Genomic DNA, 24,362 nt, shown 5'->3' with positions numbered 1-24,362 from the left:
GACAGGGCCTCAGGTCTCTGGGACTCTCTGGGAGCTCTGGACTATTAGGAATTCCTCCCTTAATCTAATCTCCATCCTCCCTGCCCCCAGTCCTTTCTGGTGGGGCCACTGGGAGCGTCTGGGGTTGGGTTCTTCCATCTCTTCCGGTCTACACAGGCAGCTCCCGGGACCTTGCCCATGTGACCTCTGGTACCACCCTCCCTCCCCATCCCCTGCACTGCAGAGAGCACTGGGCCAGGCGCTGAAAGCTGTGTGACGTTGGCAGTCACCTCTCCCCTGGGCCCCACCCCTCCTCCCCACCTTACCTTCCTCCTCCGGGCTTTGTCTGCTGTCAAGTGCTGTGTACCCAGAAGGGCTCTGTCCCTGCCCTGCTCCACTGCTACCTGCCTCCCTTCATTTGTGTGCTGATTCCTTCCTCACTCCCCGTAGCCCCCGGGAATCGGCTAACTGAGCCTGGACTTGAGGTCTCTACCATCTGCCTGTTATCCTCCAGCCCTATTCTTCCCATTCTTTCCCTTGGGGTCCAGTGCTCAGTTCTGAAGCCCCAGCCAGCTGCTGAGGCTTCCCAACCTTTCCCCCCCTCTGCCTTTGCTCCTGCTGGGCACCACCTGTGATGCCCTTCCCCATTGCCGTGGTTCTGAACCCCACCAGCCCCACAAGCCCAACTTCCAGGTACCATTGGCAGGAAGTCTTCCCTTTTCCTTGCTAGCCTCCTCAGCCCTGTGTGGGTCCTGCCCTTCTGTCCTCCCAGTAGTTGTTTGCTGCTAGCTTTTTCCCCAGCACCAGGCTGTGACACCCTGGAAGACAGGGCCTAAGCCTCTGACTTTACCATGTCTCCAATGCCTAGCACAGGCCTAGTGCTCCCAGGCTGGTCAGGCACTCTCCAGTTCACAGAGCTCTTCCCATCTGCCGGGACCCATCAGACTCTCCCAGCACCTCCTAAGAGGGTACAGGCATTACTGGAAGCAGCAACACATGTCTGAGTGCCAACTCTCCACCCACAGCTGGGGAGACTGAGGCCCAGGAAGGGAGCATGCCGTGCCCAGGGCCACACACTGAGTCATCAGCAAAGCCAGAGCAGGCAAGCCCAGGACCCAGACTCTCAGGCAAGAGCCATCCCTACCCCAGCCTGCTCATGGCTGGGTGTATCCGTCTGTTTGCATTGCTGTGTAAGGATACCTGAGGGTGGGTAGTTTATAAAGAAGAGAGGTTTATTTGGTTCACAGTTCTGTAGGCTGTACAATAAGCATGGCACCAGCATCTGTTTCTGGTCAGGACCTCAGGAAGCTTTTACTCCTGGGGGAGTAGGCGTGTTGCATGGAGAGAGAGGGAGTGGTACTAGGCTCTTTCAAGCTCTTTTTTTTTTTTTTTTTTTTTTTTGAGACAGAGTTTCGCTCTTGTCACCCAGGCTGGAGTGCAAAGGTGCGATCCCCGCTCATTGCAACCTCTGCCTTCCAGGTTCAAGTGATTCTCCTGTCTCAGCCTCCTGAGTTGCTGGGATTATAGGCACCCGCCACCATGCCCGGCTAATTTTTTTGTATTTTTAGTAGAGACAGCGTTTTGCCATGGTGGCCAGGATGGTCTGGAACTTCTGGCCTCAGGTGATCCACCAGCCTCGGCCTCCCAAAGTGCTGGGATTACAGGCGTGAGCCACGATGCCCAGCCTTTTTTTTTTTTTTTTTTTTTTTTTTTTTCTCTTTTTTGAGACGGAGTCTCGCTCTGTCGCCCAGGGTGGAGTGCAGTGGCCGGATCTCGGCTCACTGCAAGCTCCACCTCCCGGGTTTACGCCATTCTCCTGCCTCAGCCTCCCGAGTAGCTGGGACTACAGGCGCCTGCCACCTCGCCCGGCTAGTTTTTTGTATTTTTTAGTAGAGACGGGGTTTCACCGTGTTAGCCAGGATGGTCTCGATCTCCTGACCTCGTGATCCACCCGTCTCGGCCTCCCAAAGTGCTGGGATTACAGGCTTGAGCCACCGCGCCCGGCCTGCCCAGCCTGTTTTAAGCTCTTTTAAGCAACCAGCTCTTAGATGAACTAATAGAGAACTCACTTGCTACCGAGGGGAGGACACTGAGCCCCTCAGGAGGGATCCACCTCATGACCCAAACACCTCCCTCCAGACCCCACCTCCAACATTGGGGCTCATGTTTCAACAGGAGATTTGGAGGAGACACACATCCAGGCATATCGCTGGGGAAGGGGCTCTTTAGAGGGGGAGGTGTGCCTTCCGCCTTCAGCCCTGGCCTAATGGGCTGTCCAGACGGGTGGCCAGCGTTACTGGAAGCAGCAACACATGTCTGGGAAATTGTCCGTTTCCCTCCATCTGCTGTGGAGAAAGTTGTTTTTCTCAGAAATAAAAGTCAGCATCAGGCACCATTCCCAGGGATGCTCAGCGGGGCCAGAGCGGAGGCCGCACTTTCACTGACCGGCAGGGCGGGCCCGTCAGGCATTGGAGGAGCCTGACCCCCAGGGCAACCTCAGGTACCCTGGCGTGGAGGTTTCTGTGTACAGAGAGCTGCAAGGCTGTCCCTGATCCAACCTGGGGGCATTGGTGAAGCCTGCCTGGGGGAGGCACTATTCAGCCTGGGTCTTGCTGTATAAATAGGAATTTTCCAGAACAGTTCAGGGATGGTTTTCCAGGCAGAGGGAACAGGGTAGGGCACAGGGAGGGGTTTAGTGCGGATGGAACCGTGTGGGGCAGGGGCTGGATGGCAGGGTGTCAAATGCCAGTTTAGAGCTTACACTTGGTCTTGTGGGCCCTGGGGAGCCATGGATGGGTGTCTAGCAGTCGTGGGACGTGGGCAAATTCACTTATTAGAATGGTGACTCCCAAAGCAGACCGGAGGATGCTGAGGGAAAGACCGAGGCCTGGAAACCAGGTAGGAGGCCCCTACAATGCATACCGACGATGGATTGATCACCCATTCATTTGACTAGTGTTGGAGCCCAGCTATGTGTTGGACACTGGTCTGGACTTGAGTGGAGGTGCCCCCAGGCCTGTTCAGCCATGTCATGTGGGACCATAGTACACCAGGCCTGGGCACCCAGTGGGGACCCTAAGGAGTCCCCAGCCTGATGGAGAAGGCAGAGCCACACCCGGATCACGCTCTTGTGAAGGAAAATGGAGTCTAGGCTGGGTAGAGGGACCCTCTGCGGGGCATGGGTGACAGGAGAACAGGGCAGCCACCTTGTTCTGAGTGGGGATGCCACAGGAGCCTCCTCCCACGAAGAAGGAAGTCGCGGAGCTAGGGCAGGAGAGAGCGGGAGGGCAGAAGTGGTGAGGCGGAGAAGTGAGAGGGGGCATGGCCTCCTGGCTGAGGAAGCAGCCTGGTCAAGGGCTCAGAGCTGAGTTTAGGATCACCAGGGTTGCTAATAGCCTGGTGTGTAGGCTGGGAGAGGACGTGCATGAGGATGGAAGGACATTTGGGGTCCAGATTCTGGAGGGCAAAGGGGAAGACTGCGAGGGGAGGCACCGGTATGGGTGAGGGGCCTTCTGTATACTGGGCCCCGTTCCTCCTCCCGGCAGCTGAGCCGGCCCTGAGTCACCCATTTGACAGATGCAGTCCAAAGAGGCAAAGTGCCTGTCCTGGGCCACCCAGCCTGGCGGGGGCTTGGATGGGAGACGTGAGGGGATGGGAAGTCTCATAGTTGAAGGAGAACTAGAAAACAAGTTGGCCGACTGATGAAGGGCCAGCCCCTGCTGAGAAATTGAAGACACGATTGGATTTTTACTGGTCCGTCCTGCCTGGGCTTCTGCCCTGCTGCGTCCCTCAAACTGCCTCATGATCCCATTGAGAGACAAATGGCCTCATTTGTTTTCCTTGGAGAGAAATCAGTATGTCTTTTTAATCAGCCAGGATGTCTTCTGCTAATCTGTCTCCAGCTCTCCTGTAGGACCACCTTTCACGTTTCCATCCTCATCTGTCGAGTGGAGCCATGCTTTGCTCTCTAGTCTCCCTCTTCTCCAAGTTCAAATCCTGACACCAGTGCTTATCCTGTGTGATGCTGAGCAAGTTATTTGGCCTCTCTGAGTGCACTTCCAAGCAGGAGGAGAAGGCTTGGTTGACTGAGATGTGCTGTGCGAATGTGAGGGCTTGTGGTGCTGAGCCGCCGGAAGAGGGCCGAGGTGGAGGTGGACAGAGCAGGAGGTGCTGAGGAATGTACCTGGCTTTTCCCAGTGGAGCAGTGGGGGAGGCTCCCAGCCCCACAACCAGGTCACAGTGAAAGGGTGATTGTGGATTGACTCTCCCCAAGGTGCAGTCTGGGCTTCACCAAGTGCAAGCTTGATGAACTCAGGCAAGTAACCCCTCCTCTCTGGGTCTGTTTCCTCATCCATAAAATTGGGGTGGGGTGGGCTATATCAGTGGTTTTCAATCGGGGTGACTTTGCCTGCCAGGGGACACTTCATAATGTCTGGAGACAATTTTGGTTGTTCCAATGTGGGGAGGGCGTGCTACTGGTTTCTAGTGGGTGAAGGCCAAATACCCTACAGTGCACAGGATACAGTCCCACAACAAAGAATTATTCAGCCGTACTCGGTCCGAAAAACCCAGCCCAGGCAGTCTCTGAGATCTCTTGAAGCTCTGAAAGTGTGGAACAGTATGCAGTTGGGGGCCTTGGAGGGAGGGCACCAAGACTGAGAGTGGGGATCTCTGAAGGAGGAGAAGGAGATGGTACAGTCACAGAGACTTGGATTTGAACCCTAGAGCTACCATTTACTAAAATGTCACATTCCCAACCACCTTCCCGTACTCCCACCCACCCATCTTCCCCCATACACTCACTCACCCATCTTTACTCAACACCCACTTTTCTTTGCTTCATCCATCCATCCATCTAACCATCCATCCAAGCATCCATCCATCCAAGCATCTAGCTATCCAAGCATCCAACTATCCATCCATCCGTCCGTCTGTCCGTCCGTCCGTCCGTCCGTCCATCCATCCATCCATCCATCCATCCATCCATCCATCCATCCATCCATCCCTCTAACCATCCATTCATCCATCTAACCATCCATCCATCCAAGCATCTAGCTATCCAAGCATCCAACTATCCATCCATCCATCCGTCCGTCTGTCCATCCATCCATCCACCCAAGCATCCAACCATCCAGCCATCCAACAATCCATCCAACTGTCTGTCCGTCCATCCATCCATCCAACTATCCATCCATTCATCCATCCAACTCTCCATCCATCCATCCATCCATCCATCAATCTACTGTCCATCCATTCACCCAACGAACCCTCCAACCACCTCCAATCAATATGTCTTTTTAATCAGCCAGGATGTCTTCTGCTAATCTGTCTCCAGCTCTCCTGTAGGACCACCTTTCACGTTTCCATCCTCATCTGCTGAGTGGAGCCATGCTTTGCTCTCTAGTCTCCCTCTTCTTCCCCAATGGATCCATCCATCCATCCATCCATCCATCTATCCATCCACTGTCCATCCATTCACCCATCCAACCCTCCAACCACTCATCCATTCAAGCAACCATACATTAATCTATCCGACCATCCATCCATCCAGTCAACCATTCAACCATCCATCCATCCATCCACCCACCCATTTAGCCATCCATCCATCCACCCACCCACCCACCCATCCAACCAGCCATTCATCCATTTACCTATCTTTCCATCTCTTGAGGCATTCATCTGCTTATCCACCCATCCCTCCACTCAACCTTTACATTCATGCATTTATCCACACATCTTCCTAACAATTACCTATTTAATCAACAAGGACCCTGCTACCCAAAAACCTATTTACACATCCATCAACCCATCCACTCATCTATCCATTCATTTGTTTGGCAGATGCTTGTTGATTATCCTCCCAAATTTCTCACCCATTCTACCATCTGCTGAATGCCCAGCAAAAACCCATATTGGGCACCATTACTCATCCTTTGTACCACTCACAAGGCCTTTTGTATCTGGCTTATTCTCCTTACCTTCTGCTGGACTATGAGCTCCTTGAAGATGGGTTCCATGTTCCAGGAATGCCTGTTTCTTCCCTAGACCTTGGCCACTGGCCCTGCACATAGTAGGTATGCAGCACGACTTTCGATGAGATGCATCCTGGCAGGCAAGGTTGGAGGTAGAGGTTGTATGACCTGAAATGAGGCTGGAGGGAGACCAAGAGTGCTGGCACAAAGGGCCTTTTATGCCAAGCCAAGGACTTTGGAAAGAAGGTGGTGGGGAGCCACAGAAGGCTTTTGGTTTTGAAACAGCTGTCTGGCTGCCATGGAGGTGAGGGATGTATCAGAGGATACAAGGCTACAGAAGAAGGCTGTTTAGGAAGGAGAGAATGCAGCCTGCCTGGGGCAATGGGGCATTGAGGAGTGGACAGAGAGGAGGGGTTTAGGTGGTGAAATGGACAGATCCCTGAGATGGATGTGGGGCAAGGGGAAGGGAGGTTCCAGAGAGTTCTAGTCTGGACAACTTCCAGGACTGGTGGTGGGAGTACATCCTTCATGGAGGTGGGACATGCTAGGGGAGAATTTAGTGGTCTGGGGAGAATATGATACGTCCCATCTGGATGCGATGAATCTGAGGTTCCCAGAGACTTCCCAGCACTATGTCTGGGAGGCCTGGTGCTCAGCAGTCAGGGTGCCTGGGGCTGGGACAGACTTGGGACCTGTTCAGCCATAGTCAATTAGGCTGTGGAAGTGGGTATAGGGCCAAGGAGAGGAGACGGGAGACCAGAGGGCTGGGGCTGGAGGAGCCCAGCATTTAAGCGACAGAACCACAAAGTGGGAGGAAGACCAGTCTAGGGCCTTGTGGTGTCTCATGGGGAAGAGAGTTTCTAGAGCAGGGGTCTGAACCTGGGGTTCATGAGCTGCTTGCATGGGTACAAGTTGCATCTTTGTTTTCCCTGACCCCTGACTGAAATTTAGCATTTCTTTCTGTTATGGATGGAGGAAACAAACCACACTGGTATTATTAGCAACTCCTGTGGCTGTCACCCATAGAAATCACCAATATTTCCATGTCACATCATGGTCCTTATAGAGCTCTCAGAATATCATTACAGCCATCACTTTGAGGCAGAACCACTTAGCATCCAGTCCAGCACCGGAGCTTACTACTTATTGTGTTGATAAGAAAGAATATATGCTTCTCTATCAAAAATTTGTTTTAAAAATATTTTGATAACTACTTTAACATAACTGCCTTCCTTTGTAGTTCTAGGCTTTTTTTTTTTTTTTTTTTTTTTTTGAGATAGAGTTTCCCTTTTGTCGCCCAGGCTGGAGTGCAATGGCACAATCTCAGCTCACTGCAACCTCCGCCTCCTGGGTTCAAGCGATTCTCCTGCCTCAGCCTCCCAAGTAACTGGGATTACAGGCATGCGCCACCATGCCCAGATAATTTTTTTGTATTTTAGTAGAGACAGGATTTTACCATTTTGGTCAGGCTGGTCTCAAACTCCTGAACTCAGGTGATCCACCTGCCTTGGCCTCCCAAAGTGCTGGGATTACAAGTGTGAGCCACTGGGCCTGGCCTTTTTCTTTTTTTTTCTTTTCTTTTTTTCTTTTTTTGAGAGTTAGTCCCCCTCTGTCACCCAGGTTGGAGTGCAGTGGCACTATCTTGGCTCACAGCAGCCTCCGCCTCCTGGATTTAAACGATTCTCCTGCCTCAGCCTTCCGAGTAGCTGGGATTACAGGTCTGAGCCACCACGCCCAGCTAAATTTTGTATTTAGTAGAGATGGAGTTTCACCACGCTGACCAGGCTGGTCTTGAACTCCTGGCCTCGAGTGATCTTCCCATCTCAGCCTCCCAAAGTGCTGGGTGGGATTATAGGCGTGAGCTACCATGCCTGACTGTAAACTTAAAAAAAAAAAAAACAAAAAAAAAACTTTTAAAGTTCTTTTTTTTGTTTCTTTTTTAGCAGTGGAGTCTCACTATATTGCCCAGGCTGGCTTTGAACTTCTAGGTTCAAGTGATCCACCAGCCTCAGCCTCGCCAGTAGCTGGGGCGATAGCTCACAACTGCACCTGGTTTACTAATCCTACACTTCAACATTAAAAAAATGCATTTGACCTGGCACTGTGACTCACACCTATAATCCTGGCACTTTGGGATGCTGAGGTGGGCAGATCACGAGGTCAGGAGATTGAGACTCTCCTGGACAACGTGGTGAAACCCTGTCTCTACTAAAAATACAAAAATTAACCAGGCGTGGTGGCATGTGCCTGTAATCCCAGCTACTTGAGAGGCTGAGGCAGGAGAATCGCTTGAACTAGGGAGTCAGAAGTTGCAGTGAGCCGAGATCGTGCCACTGTACTCCAGTCTGGCGACAGAGTGAGACTCGGTCTCAAAAAAAAAAACAAAAAACAAAACTTTATTCTGGCTGGGTGCTGTGGCTTACACTTGTAATTCCAGTACTTTGGGAGGCTAAGGTGGATGAATCACTTGAGGTCAGGAGTTCGAGACCAGCCTGGCCAACATATAATGAAACCCTGTCTCTACTAAAAATACAAAAATTAGCTGGGCATGGTGGCACTCGCCTGTAGTCCCAGCCACTTGGGAAGCTGAGGCAGGAGAATCACTTGAACCTGAGAGGCGGAGGTTGCAGTGAGCTGAGATCGTGCCACCACAATCCAGCCTGGGTGACAGAATTAGACTCTGTCTCTTAAATAAATAAATAAATAAAACCTTTATTCTGAAAAGGGGCTTGTGGCACAGAAAAGGTTAAGAACCCCTGTTCTAGAAAAGGGGTCAACCATGCCCAGTGCTGCTGGCACGTGCGAGTGCAAATGCCTGCTGCATCTGTGTGCACACGTGTATGAGGGGTGCAGGTGCATGAGGGGCGGCAGGTCTCCTTGGGGATGCACACATGAACACGTACGTGTGTTCAGGGGCAGGCAGGGGAGATGTGCGGTGGAGGACAGGTCCCCAGGCCGGAGGATAATGTAATCCACACTGGTTGAGCCCTCACCCTCTCAGTTCGATGGCTGCTTGGAGGAAGGAGGGCATCCAAGGCACGGCAAGGTCCCAGAGGAGGCATCTGCAGCCCCTGCCCAGGAGTCAAGGAAGGCTTCCTGCCCGCACACCTTCTGTGTGGTTGGGCTCCTGAGGCTGGATCAGCCCACAGACAATGGGACCCTGGCGCCCAGGGGCCTGCCTGGCCCTTCTCTTCAGCAGTGACAGAAGCAGCTGTGTCTGGCAAGTCTCTTCGGCTGGAGCATCCTTCCTGTGGACCTTCCACCCTGGCTTCTCGTCCCAGCTGGCAGCCTCTGTTTCCTGCCACTGCTTCCCCTACTCCGCTGTCTGCACTGGGTACTAAAGCTTACTGGGTATTTGGGAATCAGAGACTTTGGCCAAATCCAATGAGTTCTTATACAATGGGGATTCCAAGAGGTGGGGCTGGGGTAGGAACAAGGAAGGGCTCCCTCCCTTGTCCCCTCCTGCAAAGGATGTCAATGCACTGAGATACCATAGTTTATAAGCAGAACCAATCGTGCTGTTTGTCATGTGGGGAGCTCCTTGTTGCTGGAGGCATGTAAGTGGAGGGAGGCCTGGGACCATCTGTATGGCAGGTCTGTTCATTTTATGGAGCAGCTTTCTGTCACAGCTCAACCACTGTGTCGTCTTGGGCAAGTGCCGTCCTCTCTGGACCTTCATTTTCATAGCCATAAAGTGGGGTGTGATAATGTCTGCCATGCCTGTCTCTCGAGGCAGCTGCGGCCACAGGTGCAACAGGCTTAAAGGAGCATTAGAAGACAGGAGGGTATCAGGTTCAAATCCTGGCTCTGTCCCTCACTAACTGTGTCCTTGGGCAAGGCTAAGGAACAGAGATGATGCCCACCCCTGCAGGTTGTTGTAAAGGTTCCTGTGGAGTTTGGTAATAGCAGATGCCCTAGCAGGTGCCTGTGGTTTATTTTATTTGATTTGATTTATGATTATTATTTTGTGAGACAGAGTCTCGCTCTGTCGCCCAGGCTGGAGTGCAATGGCGTGATCTCGGCTCACCGCAACCTCCGCCTCCTGCATTCAAGCAGTTCTTCTGCCTTAGCTTCTGGAATAGCTGGGACTACAGGCATGCGCCACCATACCTGGCTAATTTTTCTATTTTTAGTAGACACAGGGTTTCACCATGTTGGCCCGGCTGATCTTGAACTCCTGGCCTCATGTGATCTGCCCGCCTCAGCCTCCCAAAATACTGGGATTACAGGTAAGCCACTGCGCTGGCTGATTGTGGTTTTTTAATAGTTGCATTTTTGTTTTTCCTTAAAGCAGTTCTCTTCATTTTTTCTTTGAGACAAAGTCTTGCTCTGTCACCCAGGCTGGAGTGCAGTGGCACCATCATAGCTCACTGCAGCCTTGAACAGCTGGGCTCAAGTGATCCTCCTGCCTCAGCCTCCCAAGTAACTGGGACCACAGGTGCACGCCAGCACACTCAGCTGTTCCATTTTTTATTGAGGTTAAATGTACAAGTTGAGCTCACAAATCCTAGTGTGCAGTTCAAGGCATTTTCATATAAGTCCTCTCCTGAGGCCACCACTCAGGTCAAGAAGAACATCTCCAGTCCCCGAAGCTTCCCTGTCCCCTACCCGCCTTGGGTACTTCCCAACGTTACTGCTCTTCTGACCTCCTTCACTGTAGATTGGCTTCTCCAGGCTCTTAACTTCATGTAATTGGAGTCATGCGTTGTTTGCTCTGCTGCATCTGGCTTCTGTTTCCCAGCAGAGATCCCTCCGTGCTGTTGTGTGTTTCAGTTGCTTGTCCTTTTCCTGGCTGTGTGGTACTCCACGTGGGCTCCTCACACGTGGCACTGGTGACATTTTGAGCTGGATGATTCTTTGTTGGGGGGCTGTCCTGCGCATTGTAGGGTGTTTAGCTGCATCCCTGGTCTCTACCCACTAGATGCCAGTGTCCTATCCCCTCAAACGTGACAACCAAAAATGTCTCCAGACACGGCCAAATGTCCCCTGGGGGACAAAATCATCCCTGGTTGAAAACCACCACCCTACCCCATTCTTCTGTTGGTGAACGCCTGGGTTGTCTCAGGTTGGGGCTGTTACCAATAACACAGATGTGCCTGTTCTGGGACGTGGCTTTTTGCAGGGTATATGAGCATTTCTCCTGGGTATGCACCCAGGAATGGCCCCGCTGGGTCCTAGCGTGGGCCTATGTTTGGTTTTAGTAGAAGCTGCTGAGCAGCCTTCCAGAGTGGTCACTGTCTGTAAAGATCAGTCAATGATCTTTCAATGAATGGTGAAGTTCATTCATTGAATAAATAAACGCATGAACGAATGAATGTGCGAACGAGTGTCCTTCTAAAACTCCGGACTCTGAAACAGCTGATGTTCAAAACGGTGGCCACTGTTGCTGGAACACACACTACACAGTCACCATCAGGGGTGGTCCTGGAACAGGGACGCACATGGGCACCTTCGGGGAAGGAGCTGAGCCTGGCTCATCTCAGCACCCTGAGGCGCAGGCTGCGTGTACAGCAGGTGGTCCTTGGAGGCTTGTAGGCCTGGCCTCAGAGGAGCACGGAGCTGGCCCAAGAACTGGGATCTGGAACCTCAGGCCTGGAGGACCTGAGGCCTGAGCTCCCCCTCCCTTGGGTTCACTGGGGACCAGCAGGGGAGGTACACCCCATGTAGGTGCTGGTCCACCTTCCCTATCTCCCCCATCCAGGAGGACGGAGCCCCCAGTTCCCTTCCTCCACCTGATTTATTTAGACAACTGAAACGCACCCTGGGAAATGGATCAGATTTTAGATTTGACAAAAATAAAAACAAACTTGGCCACCCCTGCCAAACCCAGCACTCCCGCCCCCACCAGCCTCCCAGAGCCCCCCGAATCACAGAAACTGACTGTCGCCTGGGCCTGCAGGAGAGTGGTGGTCGCCATGGAAACCATGCAGGCCTCTGTCTCGGCTCCTGGAGAGGAGGCTGCCCTGCAGGGCCTGCCGGGGCGCCGGGCACTGCCCCTCCACACAGTTGCTCTTCTAGCTGGGAACTGGCAGGTTGGAGGGAGCCCCAGCATAGTGGCTTCCCTGGTGACCCTGTCCCCTTAGTCCACATCCTGACCTCTCAGGCCTTGGTGGCTAGGGTGTGGTGTGGTTATGATCTGACTTAGCCGGGTTTTGATCCGGCTCAGCCTCCTCCTGGCTGGGGGACCTTGAGGCAAACATGCCTTTATTGGCTTCCCCTCCCCTTCTTCCTGCAGGTAAATCCTTCCTTCTGAACCACAGCAGGGGCTGGAACATCCCCCTTCCTGACCCCACTGGATACAACACAGGTCTGGGCCCCTAGCAGGGACACAGCCAGAGGGGCTGCCGGCTGGGCTCACCACTGACCCAGACTCCACTTCCCTTTGCCTGGCTCGGAGCCTCACAGGGAGACAATGTGGGTGGGGAGGAAAGAGCAAATATTCTATTAAACCCATCTCAACTCGGGGTCCCTCGCATGGCAGACACTGAGCCAGGTGATGGCAGGATGTATGGATGAGAACATGGGATTTGCAGCCAGTGAGAGGCAGTGCAGATCGCCACGTACCACCTGAGTGACCCCGGAACCAGCTCCTGTGGCCTTAGTTTCCTTACCTGTAAAGTGGGGATAACACTAGTATGAGCCAGTTTGGGAGAAATTTGCTGGTGTTGCAGGGTGACGCTGCTCATTGCTAGGCCTGAATTGGTTGGCAGATTCTTTTTTATTTTTATTTTTTGAGATAGGATCTCACTCTGTCACTCAGGCTGGAGTGAAGTGGCTTGATCTTGGCTCACAGCGACCTCCACCTCCTGGGCTCAAGTGATCCTCCCATCTCAACCTTCTAAGTAACTGAGACTACAGGCACGCACCACCACAGCCGGCTAATTAAAGTTTTTTTGCAGATATGAGGTCTCACTATGTTGCCCAGGCTGGTCTCAAACTCCTGGGCTCAAGTGATCCTCCTGCCTTGGCCTCCCAAAGTGCTGGGATTACAGATGTGAGGCACTGCATCTGGCCTGGATTTTTTTTTTTTTTTCCTGAGATGGAGTTTCACTCTTGTTGCCCAGGCTGGAGTGCAATGGCACAATCTCAGTTCACTGCAACCTCCTCACCTCCCGGGTTCAAGCAATCCTCCTGCCTCAGCCTCCTGAGTAGCTGGGATTACAGATGCCCACCACCACATCCAGTTAATTTTTGTATTTTTAGTAGAGACGGGGTTTCACCATATTGGCCAGGCTGGTCTTGAACTCCTGACCTCAAGTGATCTGCCCGCCCGGGCCTCCCGAAGTGCTGGGATTACAGATGTGAGCTATGGTGCCCAGCCCGACCTGGATTCTTTACAAAAGCCTGTGGGTGAAGATTTAGTACGCCACAGGACAGACGTCAATCAAAGGGTCTGTACTAGCATCTCTTCTTTTCTTTTGTTTTCTTTTTTTTTGTTTTTGTTTTTGAGATGGAGTCTCGCTCTTTCACCCAGGCTAGAGTGCAGGAGCACGATCTCAGCTCACTGCAACCTCCATCTCCTCGGTTTGAGTGATTCTCCTGCCTCAGCCTCCTGAGTAGCTGGGATTACAGGTGCATGTCACCATGCCCAGCTAAATTTTGTATTGTCATTGTTAGTAGAGATGGGGTTTTGCCATGTTGGCCAGGTTGGTCTTGAACTCCTGACCTTAGGTGATCTGCCCGCCTCGGCCTCCCAAATTGCTGGAATTATAGGCGTGAGCCACTATGCCTGGTCATATCTCTTATTTTCTACTTAAGGTAATATGAAGTAACCAGCAGGTAATACCAGTGTGAGATTCTTAGTCCTCTCCTGGGGAGGTGGCTTTTCCTTTTTTTTGTTTAAAGCCCACAATGAGAGACCCCTTGGTCCTGTTAGAGGATGACAATAAAAGGGGCTCTCTGGTGCACACCACGTGGCAAACCCTGGTCCCAGGAGCCCACAACTACTGGGGCTCTTGCCTCCTGTGCTGGCTGCAAGGTTTAAATGAGATAATGCAAGCCCGTTTGTTTTTGTTTTTTAAGATGGAGTTTTGCTCTGTCACCCAGGCTGGAGTGCAGTGGTACAATCTCAGCTCACTGCAACCTCCACCTCCCGGGTACAAGCGATTCTTCTGCATCAGCTTCCTGAGTAGCTGGGATTACAGGCGCCTGCCACCATGCCCAGCTAATTTTTTTGTATTTTCAGTAGAGACAGGGTTTCACCGTGTTGGCCAGGCTGGTCTTGAACTCCTGACCTCAGGTGATCCGCCCGCCCTGGCGCCCCAAATTGCTGGGATCACAGGCATGAGCCACTGCGCTTGGCCATGCATGCTGTTTGATTTGGAGGCTCCTTGGCAAACAGACACTCAGGGTCACTGAAGAAGAGTTTGCGACTGGTCACCATTATTACCATCGGTAGGCTGGTGCCTGGCACACAGCAGGCACACAATATAAGCACATTCATTTCCCCTGCTCAGCTCTGAGACCCCAGTTCTGAAGACTTTGAGAGGTGTGGTGGGGGGACATGGGTAGGAAGTGGGGCTGAGGGCCCAGGCTGTGCTGAGTCATTGGGGGGCTCTGCGGCAGCGCCCAAGGACCCTGAGTGTTTTTCTCCCCTAGGCCTGTGTGCTTGGGATGGCTTTGCCTGCCAAGGAAACTCGATTGATTGCATCACCATTGATCTGTTTCTCCATCTGTGTTCCTCAAAGGCGCTCAGGGCTGCCCGTCAGGGATCTAATCAGCTTAAAGTGACGGCGCTGTGGCTGTGCCGAGTGTGTGGGGAAATGCGGAGGGTTTCCGTGTGAATTTGAAAAATCGACTGTGGCTTGGGGACCCCCGTGGGTGGGGAGTCTGTTGTCTGAGTGTCATTTCTGCTCTGGGCTTGCTGTGGAGCTGGGACAGGTTTCTGCCCCTGTTTTCCATCAGTGCAATGAGGGATTGGAGCCGTTGTTCTCTAATGACATCAGCAGGGCTGCTCTGTGGCAAAGGTCACCCCTACTGCAGTGAGGGCCTGAGGGGTGAAGCAGGCGAGGCGGCTGGGCCTCAGATGCCCATCGCAGGGCTTCAAGCCTCGCTGTGAGAGGCGGTTGGGAGTCACTGAAGACTCCCTGCCCTCGTGGCACTAGCACTCCAGCCCTGCCCGCTCTGTCACCTGGAAATCCTGTGCTGCCCTTTGGGGCTCCAGCTTCCCTCAGGTTGTCTCCAAACCTCACAGCTTTGCTTGCCTGTGTTCTCAGACAGTTCCTCAACACCTGTGATTCATGGTGGAAGCGTGAGGCGTTGGGCCAGGCTGCAGAGTGGCTCAAGCTGGACACCTTGACTCCCCCCGCCACCCTCATACCCCACGCTGCACTGTCTGGTTTAACTTCAAGGAGGGCTGGTGCTTTTGATCCCTGAGCCAGTGGGGAGTGTGTCAGGAACCGCGGGCAGCGATGCCAGTTCTGGCCTGACTTCTAAGCCTCCTGGGCTCTTGGAAGGGGCCCAAGCTGTGCCATCTGGGATTTCCCCGGGCACCTCTGGGCAAGGGCTGAGACCGTCCATCGCTGAATTTCTGAAGCTGAGCAGCCCAGGGATGAAAGCCACTCCATCTGCCCCCTGGGGGGACCCAGTGCAGTGGACGAGTTAGATGAACCACAGAGGCAGCGCTGTGCAGCGGCCACCGGCACTGCCGCGAGTCAATCTGGGCTGCTCCGGGACTGGGTGACCTTGTGTGAGTGGTGTCAGCTCTCCAGGCTTGTTCCTCATCCGTCCCCAGGGGATTGTGAGAGCTGAGGTCATGTCCCTAGGGTGCCGGGCACACAGTCGTCAGAGTTACTGCCAAATTCACTACCGTGGTACGTGCTAGCCAAGGCAGGTGGGAGCGCTTCTGGAGAGGAGGCTGAGCCACCACCTTGTGAAGGGTGAGAGGCACATCCGGAGAAGCTTCAAGAAGAGGTGACCTGCGAACAGGGCTCTGAAAGAGTCTGCCTGCTGGAGAGGTGGAGGAAAGGGAAGGCGCAGGCAGAGGGTGTGTTTGGAGAAAGCGAGGAGTTCAGTGAGTGCTAAGGCCAGTGAGTGGCAAGATTGCAAGGATTCACTGAGGCGAGAGTCTAGGAGGCCTTGCACATCAGGCTCGGGAGGGTAATGGGGAGCCATGGGAGGTTCTTGAGCAGGAGAGAAGCATCAGGAGAGCGTGTTTCAGGCAGATTAGCCTGGCAGTGGCAAAACAGCTTGGAGGCAGGAAAAGCCTCCAGCCTGAGGTTTTGTGTCTCAGCTCTGCTCTTTTCCAGCTGGTGACCTTGGGCCAATGTGTTTCCCTTTCGTGTCTTGGTTTCCTTACTTGTAAATCGGGCTTATAATACAGCCGTGAGGATTGAATGAGATAACACTTGGAAAATGTTCAAATTGTGTTGGGCACACAGCAAATGCCTGGTTATCGTCTGGGGCTGATTGGAGGGGCAGAGACCAGAGCTGGGGGATACAAAGGGTGCTGGGTCAGGATCCTGGGGAGAGACGCTGAAGATGGGCTGAGAGGCCTCAGGGGAGGGAGGAGAGCCATGGGCAGAGACAGGCCGTACTTCGCAGAGGAGAGTGCTGGCCTTGGAGTCCAGCAGGCCTGGTGTGAGTCTCTGCGCCAGTACTTCCTAGCTGCGCAGCCTGGGAGAGGCCCCTGGTTTCTCCGTGTCTCAGCTTTCCTTATCTGTAAAATGGGTCTGCTGACCTCCACTGCTCAGGGCCTTGTTGAGGAGGCAGCAGGGGCACCAGACTCCTGAGAGACACCGTTAAGTGCACTTTGAGCCTGAAACTGGCAGGAAGGGCAGAGGGAGCAGAGGATGGGGCTCAAAGGAGAGAGCACACGACAGGAAAAGGGGAAAGGCGAGGGGGATGGGGGATGTTCTCTGGTAATTAGAACGTTTGAACTTCAAAAAAGTTAATTAATGATGAAGCTGCTGCTGGAGCCAGGCTCAGGCTCGAAGGGGGCCCTGGCAGCGACTGAAATTAATTACAGGCTATGGTGGGAGAGTGGCAGTGGGGTGAGGGGACAGGAAGGAGCAGGGCTGGGGCCGGGAGGAGCTGAGGAGAGGCCACGAGAAGGCAGCATCCCAAAGTGGGCAGGGCTGGGGATGGGAGGGAGGCTGTTGCCGTGGAAACCAGGTCACCTCTCCCACTCCTCTCTGGGTGGGGTCCCGCTGAGGGTTTGGCTGCTGGTGTGGCTACATCCCAGTTAAGGGCAAGGGCTTTGAAATGGAGGGGTGAGGGGTTTGCTTGGAGACACTCCCGAGTTCCTGGATGTTGGAGTGGGCAGGGCCCATAGAGATTTACAGCAGCACCCCCGCTTACCCACAGGGGACACATTCCAAGACCCCCAGTGGATGCCCGAAGTCACAAATAGCACTGAACCCTGTATTTACTATGTTTTTTTCCTATACCTGCATACCTGGATAAAGTTTAATTTATAAATCAGGCATTGTAAGAGATGAGCAGCAACCAAAAATAAAATAGAACAATCAGGCCGGGCATGGTGGCTCATGCCTGTAATCCCAGCACTTTGGGAGGCCGAGGCGGGCGGGTCACAAAGTCAGGAGATCGAGACCATCCTGGCCAACATGGTGAAACCCTGTCTCCACTAAAATACAAAAAAATTAGCTGGGCATGGTGGCACGTGCCCATAGTCCCAGCTGCTTGGGAGGCTGAGGCAGGGGAATCGCTTGAATCTGGGAGGTGGAGGTTGCAGTGAGCCGAGATCACGCCACTGCACTCCAGCCTGGCAACAGAGCAAGACTCCGTCTCAAAATAAATAAATACTAAAAATAAAAATAAAATAAAATAAAATAAAATAAAATAAAATGGGACAATTAGACCGGGCACAGTGGCTCACCCCTGTAATCCCAGCAGTTTGGGAGGCCGAGGCGGATGGATCGCCTGAGGTCAGGAGTTCAAGACCAGCCTGGCCAACATGGTGAAACCCCATCTCTTCTAAAAATACAAAAGATTAGCCGGGCGTGGTGGCGGGCGCCTGTAATCCCAGCTACTTGGGAGGCTGAGGCAGGAGTATCACTTGAACCCAGGAGGCAGAGGTTGCAGTGAGCTGGGATCTCTCCATTGCCCTCCAGCCTGGGCAATAAGAGTGAAACTCCGTCTCAAAAAAAAAAAAAAAAAAGAACAATTAGAATCACCTGTGATAATCAAAGTTATGTGAATGTGGTCTCCCCCCCCTACCAATCTCTTATTGTACCATACTCATACCTAATTTTGGGCCACAGTGGACCGTGGGTAACTGACACGGCACATAATGAGGGACAACCGTATCTATCCATCCAACAGATGTTCATTGAGCACCTACTAGATGTTAGGGCCGTGAGTGTAAAGTCCCTGTCCCCCTTGGAATGCAGATTAGAGCAGTGGCAGAGACAATGAGCATGTCAGCAAGACAGTGGCAGGGCATGAAGAGGGCGTGTGGCTGCTGAGGGTGATGAGGTTGGGTGGAGACTTCTCAGAGGAGGTGACCATGATGCTAGAAGCTCAGCCCTTGAAGTGGGAATAGCATATGCAAAGGCCCTGAGGCGGAGTGTCCTGATGTCACTCATTGTGTGTCTAAGGAGCAGCAGGAGCCAGTGAGGTCAGAGCAGAGTGAGCCAGGGCAGGGCAGAGGGAGATGGGGTGTCAGGGCGGGGCCCTGCAGCCAAGCAAGGGCTTCAAAGTTTGTGCTCAGAGAGGCCGGGAGCCAGGGCAGGGTTTTGCGCTGGGGAGGGAGGTGGTCTCGCTGATGTTTTTAACTGCCCACTGCTGCTGCAGGGAGGGTGGTTTGGAGAGGCCAGGGCAGACCCAGGAGGCTGACGGGGAGGCTCCTGGTCATCCGGTGGAGGACCTCCAGGTTCAGAGACAGGGAGGGGCTTGCCGAAGACCGCAGAGCCAGTCAGTGCTGGGACTGGAGTTCAAATGCAGGTCTCCCGGCTTCGTTGTCTTGTTTGCTGCTTTTACTGCATGACAGCCCCTGTTTCCTGACACTCTGTTTCTGGGGGAGGAGAGGGGGCTGCATAGGTGGGGTGTGGTGAGTTCTATCAGCATCTCTCCTCTTAGAGAAGGAGAACCTACTGCCGATTCCAGTCATTGCCTGTAAGGTCAGGCTGCATGGTCTGGAAGTTCACCTGGGTGTCTAACCTCAGTTATTCATACTGTGTGCAACTCAAGTCCATTTCATCCTGGGTTGCCTCTTTTCAAGTAGGCACATATTTTCTGAGGCCCCAGGACTCAGTCAACTGGAGATCCCAGTTCAGGAGATCTGAGCAGGCTTCGGATTTCTCATTGGTATGACAGGTGGGGGCTGGGAGTGACACCGCCCTGAATTCCTTGAGGCCTGACCTTCCTGGTCCTGGGACTGGGAGGATTGAGAATGGCGGGGCTGGACACTGCAGGCTGTGTTCTAAGGATGGGTAGGAGTTGGCCTGGGAGGGAGGGAGGACGGCATTCGTGGAGGGGCTCTCAGCAGTGGTGAGGAGAGCAGCCTGGCCAGGTGCAGGAGGGGAGCCCACTCACCCCAGCTGCAAGCTGTGCCCAGAGGCCCTGCCCAAGGCCAGGTTCACGGCCAGCTCTGGATCCCCTCCGTGGCAGGAGTCTTTCTGTCTGACCAGGCCTGAGGGGGCCCAGCCCCACCCTATGTGGTGCAGGCCAGGGCTGGGCTTGGTGTGGGTGTTTTGGAGTTAGGTGATGAACCCTACCTGAGCCCTAACCGTGGCAATGGGCAAGGAGAGAAGGATGGGGCCATCCAGCCAATCTCAGCCCCACGGGAGGGCCTTCTGCTGGCTCTAGACCCAGGCGTTGGCGAAGGAGGGAACATGGGTCAGGGGAGGGAAAGGTGGTCAGAGAAGGGAGGCAGTGACAGTCAGAGGGTGGTGGTTGGGGTGGAGAGGCTGGGATAGCCCAGAGTTTCCTGACAGCCAGGCTTCTGGGAACCTCTGCCTTCTCTAGGCCTGAGGGGACCTCTCAGGCTGGGCAAGGAGCAGGGTTCTGCAACTGGGGGCCTGGTGGGTTTGGTGCATATGGCCATGTCTGTTGTGATGGGGGCAAATTGGCACCACGGGCTTTGAGCTGTTGCAGGGATAGCACCCAGAGGGAGAAGAACGAGGAACGGGGTGTATACCTGTGTGTGTGGTTGGTTGGGGGTATTACACTCTAGGGTGCACCCCAGCCCCCACGGGTACGGTCCCACCTGCTGCTTTGTCCTTGACTTGGTGTGCACGTGGTTTGAATGTGTCAGCATGCTGGTGATCCTGCTGAACTGCGTGACACTTGGCATGTACCAGCCGTGCGACGACATGGACTGCCTGTCTGACCGCTGCAAGATCCTGCAGGTGAGCCGGCTGCCCCGCCCCACCTCACACCACCCCACCCCACCCCACCCCACCCCACCCCACCCCCATCCACCAGGACCCGGCCTATGCCCCGCCCACTCCACGCCCCGCCCACTCCACGCCCCGCCCCATGTCCTGGCTTTTGCCCCGCCCGCTCCACGCCCCACCCCATGCGCCGACCCTACTCCGTGCCCTTCCGCATCCTGCGCTGCCCTATCAAGCGCGTTGCCACACTCAGCCACCACCAGCCGCCCTCACTTGGCTTATCCTTCCTCACTCCCAACTGGTCTTCCTATTACCCTTCGGATCCTCTCTCCCTTTTACCTCTCCTCTCCAGCTTGGGGCCTCTGCCTTAGTCCAGGCCTCAATCTTCTCCCACCCAGGTGCTCTCACCAGCCTTCTCCTGCACCCCCTTCACACATACCTGCAAAGCACAGTGACCCCGACTCTCCTCTGCCTACAACCTGCACTTCCTCCCCCGTGCTCTTGGACTAGAGGCCGAGTTCACACCCAGCCCTAGAAGCCCTTTAGGAGTGGGCCTCTGGTTTCACATTCTGTTATCTCCTGAGGTCCTGGGGTAGGGCTTGACCTTTGGTACCTGACGTAACCCCGTGCAGAGCATGTGTACGGGTAGCACAGATGTTAGGGTTGTACCCATTTTAGAGATGTGGAAACACTCAGTGCCTCTCCCTGGGAAAGCCAGATTCCTCCTGGGAAGAATTGCTTTCTGCCTCTTGGGTTTCTATAGGACTCAGTAACTCCCAGGCAGCACTAGGCCAGAGTGTCCCGGAACACTTGGCAAAAATCCAGACCCCTGACCCTATCTCAGACCTGCTGAAGCAGAATCTCTGGGTGGGTCTGGGGTCCGAGTGGGTAACAAGCTCCTCAGCAGCCCCGGGCCCCAGGCCCGGTTAGCCTCATGGTGAGTTCACTGAACATGCACCTCTGTGTCCTCACCGCTGGCCTAGCCCTGGCACACAGTAGGTGTGTGGCACCTGTTTGTTGAATTGAGTTGACTGCAGCCCTCACTAATCCTGGAAACAGGAATTCCACCCAGGTCCTGCCCTCAGGAAGCATAATGTCACCTGAGCCTCCTTTGTGGGCAGAGGAAGGCAGCATCCAAGCCTGTACCCGGGGGCTACTTTGAGACAGCTCCTTCTGTGGGGGCTTTGAGGTCAGATCCATGGAGTTTCAGTCCTGGTTCTGCCACTTACCTGCTGTGTTACCTATGGGGCAAGTTGCTTAACCTCTGAGTCTCTGTTTTCTCATTTGTAAAATGGAACTATCCATGGGGTCCTTGGGAGAATTAGGAGAGAGAATGGGGGTCACGTGTGTAGCCAGTGCTTGGTAATTATTAGGGAGAATATGGGATGGCCCCTCACCCCACCCCTATCTGGGGCTCTTCTATCTGTTTCCAGGCTTAGGGAACAGATAGAATGGGCTGTATGACCTTGGGCAAATTCACTCCCCTCTCTCGGCCACAGTCTCCTCATCTGTGAAATGACTGTACTGGACCGGGATCACTGAGGTTCTCCTTCTGCCCAGGAGGAGTTTCCGGGTATTTCCCAGGCCCCTTGCATCCATGTGATGTCCCCACCTCACACTGTGGCTGCAACCCCTGGGCCCTGCTCTGCAACCTCACCCTGTCCCTTGCTTCCCTCCTCCTGTCCTTGCAGGTCTTTGATGACTTCATCTTCATCTTCTTTGCCATGGAGATGGTGCTCAAGATGGTGGCCCTGGGGATTTTTGGCAAGAAGTGCTACCTCGGGGACACATGGAACCGCCTGGATTTCTTCATCGTCATGGCAGGGTAGGTAGCACCCGCCAGGCAGGTCCTAGCCTCGGGTGCACACCAGGAATAATTGAGAGAATCCAGGGCTTCTTGCTGATGGCGATGAAGCTTCACGCTGATGCGTGAGACTCTCCTGGACCCCTGGGCTGGGAGAAATGATGGACAGACAGATGTTCTTTCCTCCCTTCCTAAGTTGTGCGTCCTCTAGCACTGCCAGCGGATACTGGGTGTGTTTATGCTAATTAACGATATGACCTTGAGAGGCCACTGACGCTCTCTGAGCTTTCATTTCCTCGTCTGAAAAGGGGAATAATAATGGTAGCTGCGTCAAAATGAGCACCCAATAAATGCTAGCTGTTAGGATTGCTATCCTGGATCACTCATCACGCCAGAGACCGAGCACAGACTCAAGCACTGTCTGACTCCAGACTGTGGTTATTTCTACAAGACACAAGTTGCCATCAGGGACAGGCCTGGTTACAGCTGAGCCCATCTGCAGTGTCTCGGACCCTGCTCTGGGCCTTGTGCCTGCTTTCCTGGGTCAAACCCATCCATGCATTTATCCACCTACCAGGGACTGAACAACTTGCTCCCCAGTGTTGGCGCCATCCTAGCTGCTGGGGGCAAGGAGGAGGGCAAACCAGACACAGGCCTTGTCCTTCCTACTCCTGTCTTGGGGAGGCACCCACCTGCTATGCCAGTGGGTGTGCCTTCACACACTGGGACCAGAGCGCTGGGCAAAGCATGTGGTTTGCTGAGAGCATTTAACACAGGGGCCTGACTGAGCCAAGCTGGGGACTTGGGGCTTGAGGGCTTCCTGAGGAGGTGACACGGAGAGCTGAAGGATGAGGAGACAGTAATCATGCCCAGGGATGAGTCATTATTAGGGCAGAGGATAGAGAAAAAGGCTGGAGGCTGTAAGTGTGTGTGCGAGAGAGGATGTATGAGTGTGTTTGTCAGTGTATGTGTGTGACCTTGTGTGTAGAATGCTATTGAGGAGGTGTGACCTTTTCGATTCGGTAGACTCATGGCTGAGATGGGCAATCAGGGTGTGAGAATCCCATCAAGCATCTGCTAAATTCCACAGATATGTTCTGAAGTGAGGTGATTTATTTCATTAGGGTTTTAAAAAAGTTACACCTCTTCTAAGCTTGTTTGCCCTCTCTCCCTCCCTCTCCCCTTCTCTTCCCTCCCCTCCCTCCTCTCCTTTCCCTTCCCTTCCCTCCCTTTCCCTTCCCTTCCCTTCACTTCCCTTCCCTTCTCCTTCCCTTCTCCTTCCCTTCTCCTTCCCTTCTCCTTCCCTTCTCCTTCCCTTCTCCTCTCCTTCCCTTCTCCTTCCCTTCTCCTTCCCTTCTCCTTCCCTTCTCCTTCCCTTCTCCTTCCCTTCTCCTTCCCTTCCTTCCTTCCTTCCTTCCTTCCTTCCTTCCTTCCTTCCTTCCTTCCTTCCTTCCTTCCTTCCTTCCTTTTTTGAGACAGGGTCTCACTCTGTCACCCAGGTTGGAGTGCAGTGATGCAATCACAGCTCACTCCAGCCTTGACTTCCCAGGCTCAAAGGACCCTCCCACCTCAGCCTCCTGAGTAGCTGGGACTGCAGGCATGTGCCTCCAACCCTGGCTAATTTTTCTTTTCTTTTTTCTTTTCTTTTCTATAGGGACAGGGTCTCACTATGTTGCCGAGGCTGGTCTTGAACTCCTGGGTTCAAGCAGTCCTCCCACCTCAGCCTCCCAAAGTGCTGGGATTACAGATGCGAGCCACCGCACCTGGCCTCTAAGCATCTTCTCTCAATCGCTGTATTCAATTTTACAACCACATTGTCAACAGTCACTTAGACCTGAATGGAAACTACCCTGGTTTCCTGTGGTTTCCTGAGCACTGTATCCTCCTCTTAGTCACGTTCTTCATTTTCATTCTTATTCTGGTTTGGCTGGAGAACATCCTTAAGTAGTTTTTTTTTTTTTTTTTTTTTTTTTTTTAAGAAAAGGTGTTTGGATAGTGTCATTTTTCAATCTTGCCTGTCCAGACATATATTCTTTTGATCTTTGAGTGTGGAGGACAATTATTTGTGATGTTCTAGAGTCAGAACCCTGCACACATCCTGCCATTCAAACCTACACTATAGTATTGCACATGAGTCCAGTACAGGTCCGGTTCCTGTTTCTTGGAAGATGATCTTCTTTTTCCTGACTAGAAGCTTGTGGGCTTTTCTCTTTACCTTCAGGATCAGACCTTTCCCTAGGGCAGATCTAAGTGGGACCTTAGAGAACTCAAGACTGGTGCTTTTGGCCAGGTGCAGTGGCTCACCTCTGTAAT

The 24,362-nt window shown here is 53.5% G+C and overlaps 1 protein-coding gene across 1 annotated transcript in view; it reads left to right on the top strand.

The window, feature by feature from the left end:
* The window catches only part of CACNA1I (calcium voltage-gated channel subunit alpha1 I), a 135,738-nt gene that overhangs the window by 21,117 nt on the left and 90,259 nt on the right, over window positions 1–24,362 (top strand). The window contains 2 exon segments of the mRNA XM_050806160.1: window positions 20,149–20,260; window positions 21,937–22,070. Of these exon segments, the coding sequence (XP_050662117.1) occupies window positions 20,149–20,260; window positions 21,937–22,070 (246 nt within the window).

Source organism: Macaca thibetana, chromosome 10, assembly GCF_024542745.1.
Source record: "Macaca thibetana thibetana isolate TM-01 chromosome 10, ASM2454274v1, whole genome shotgun sequence".
In the NCBI taxonomy this organism is placed as follows: Eukaryota; Metazoa; Chordata; class Mammalia; order Primates; family Cercopithecidae; genus Macaca; species Macaca thibetana.
This window is presented reverse-complemented; position numbering and strand designations above follow the sequence as displayed.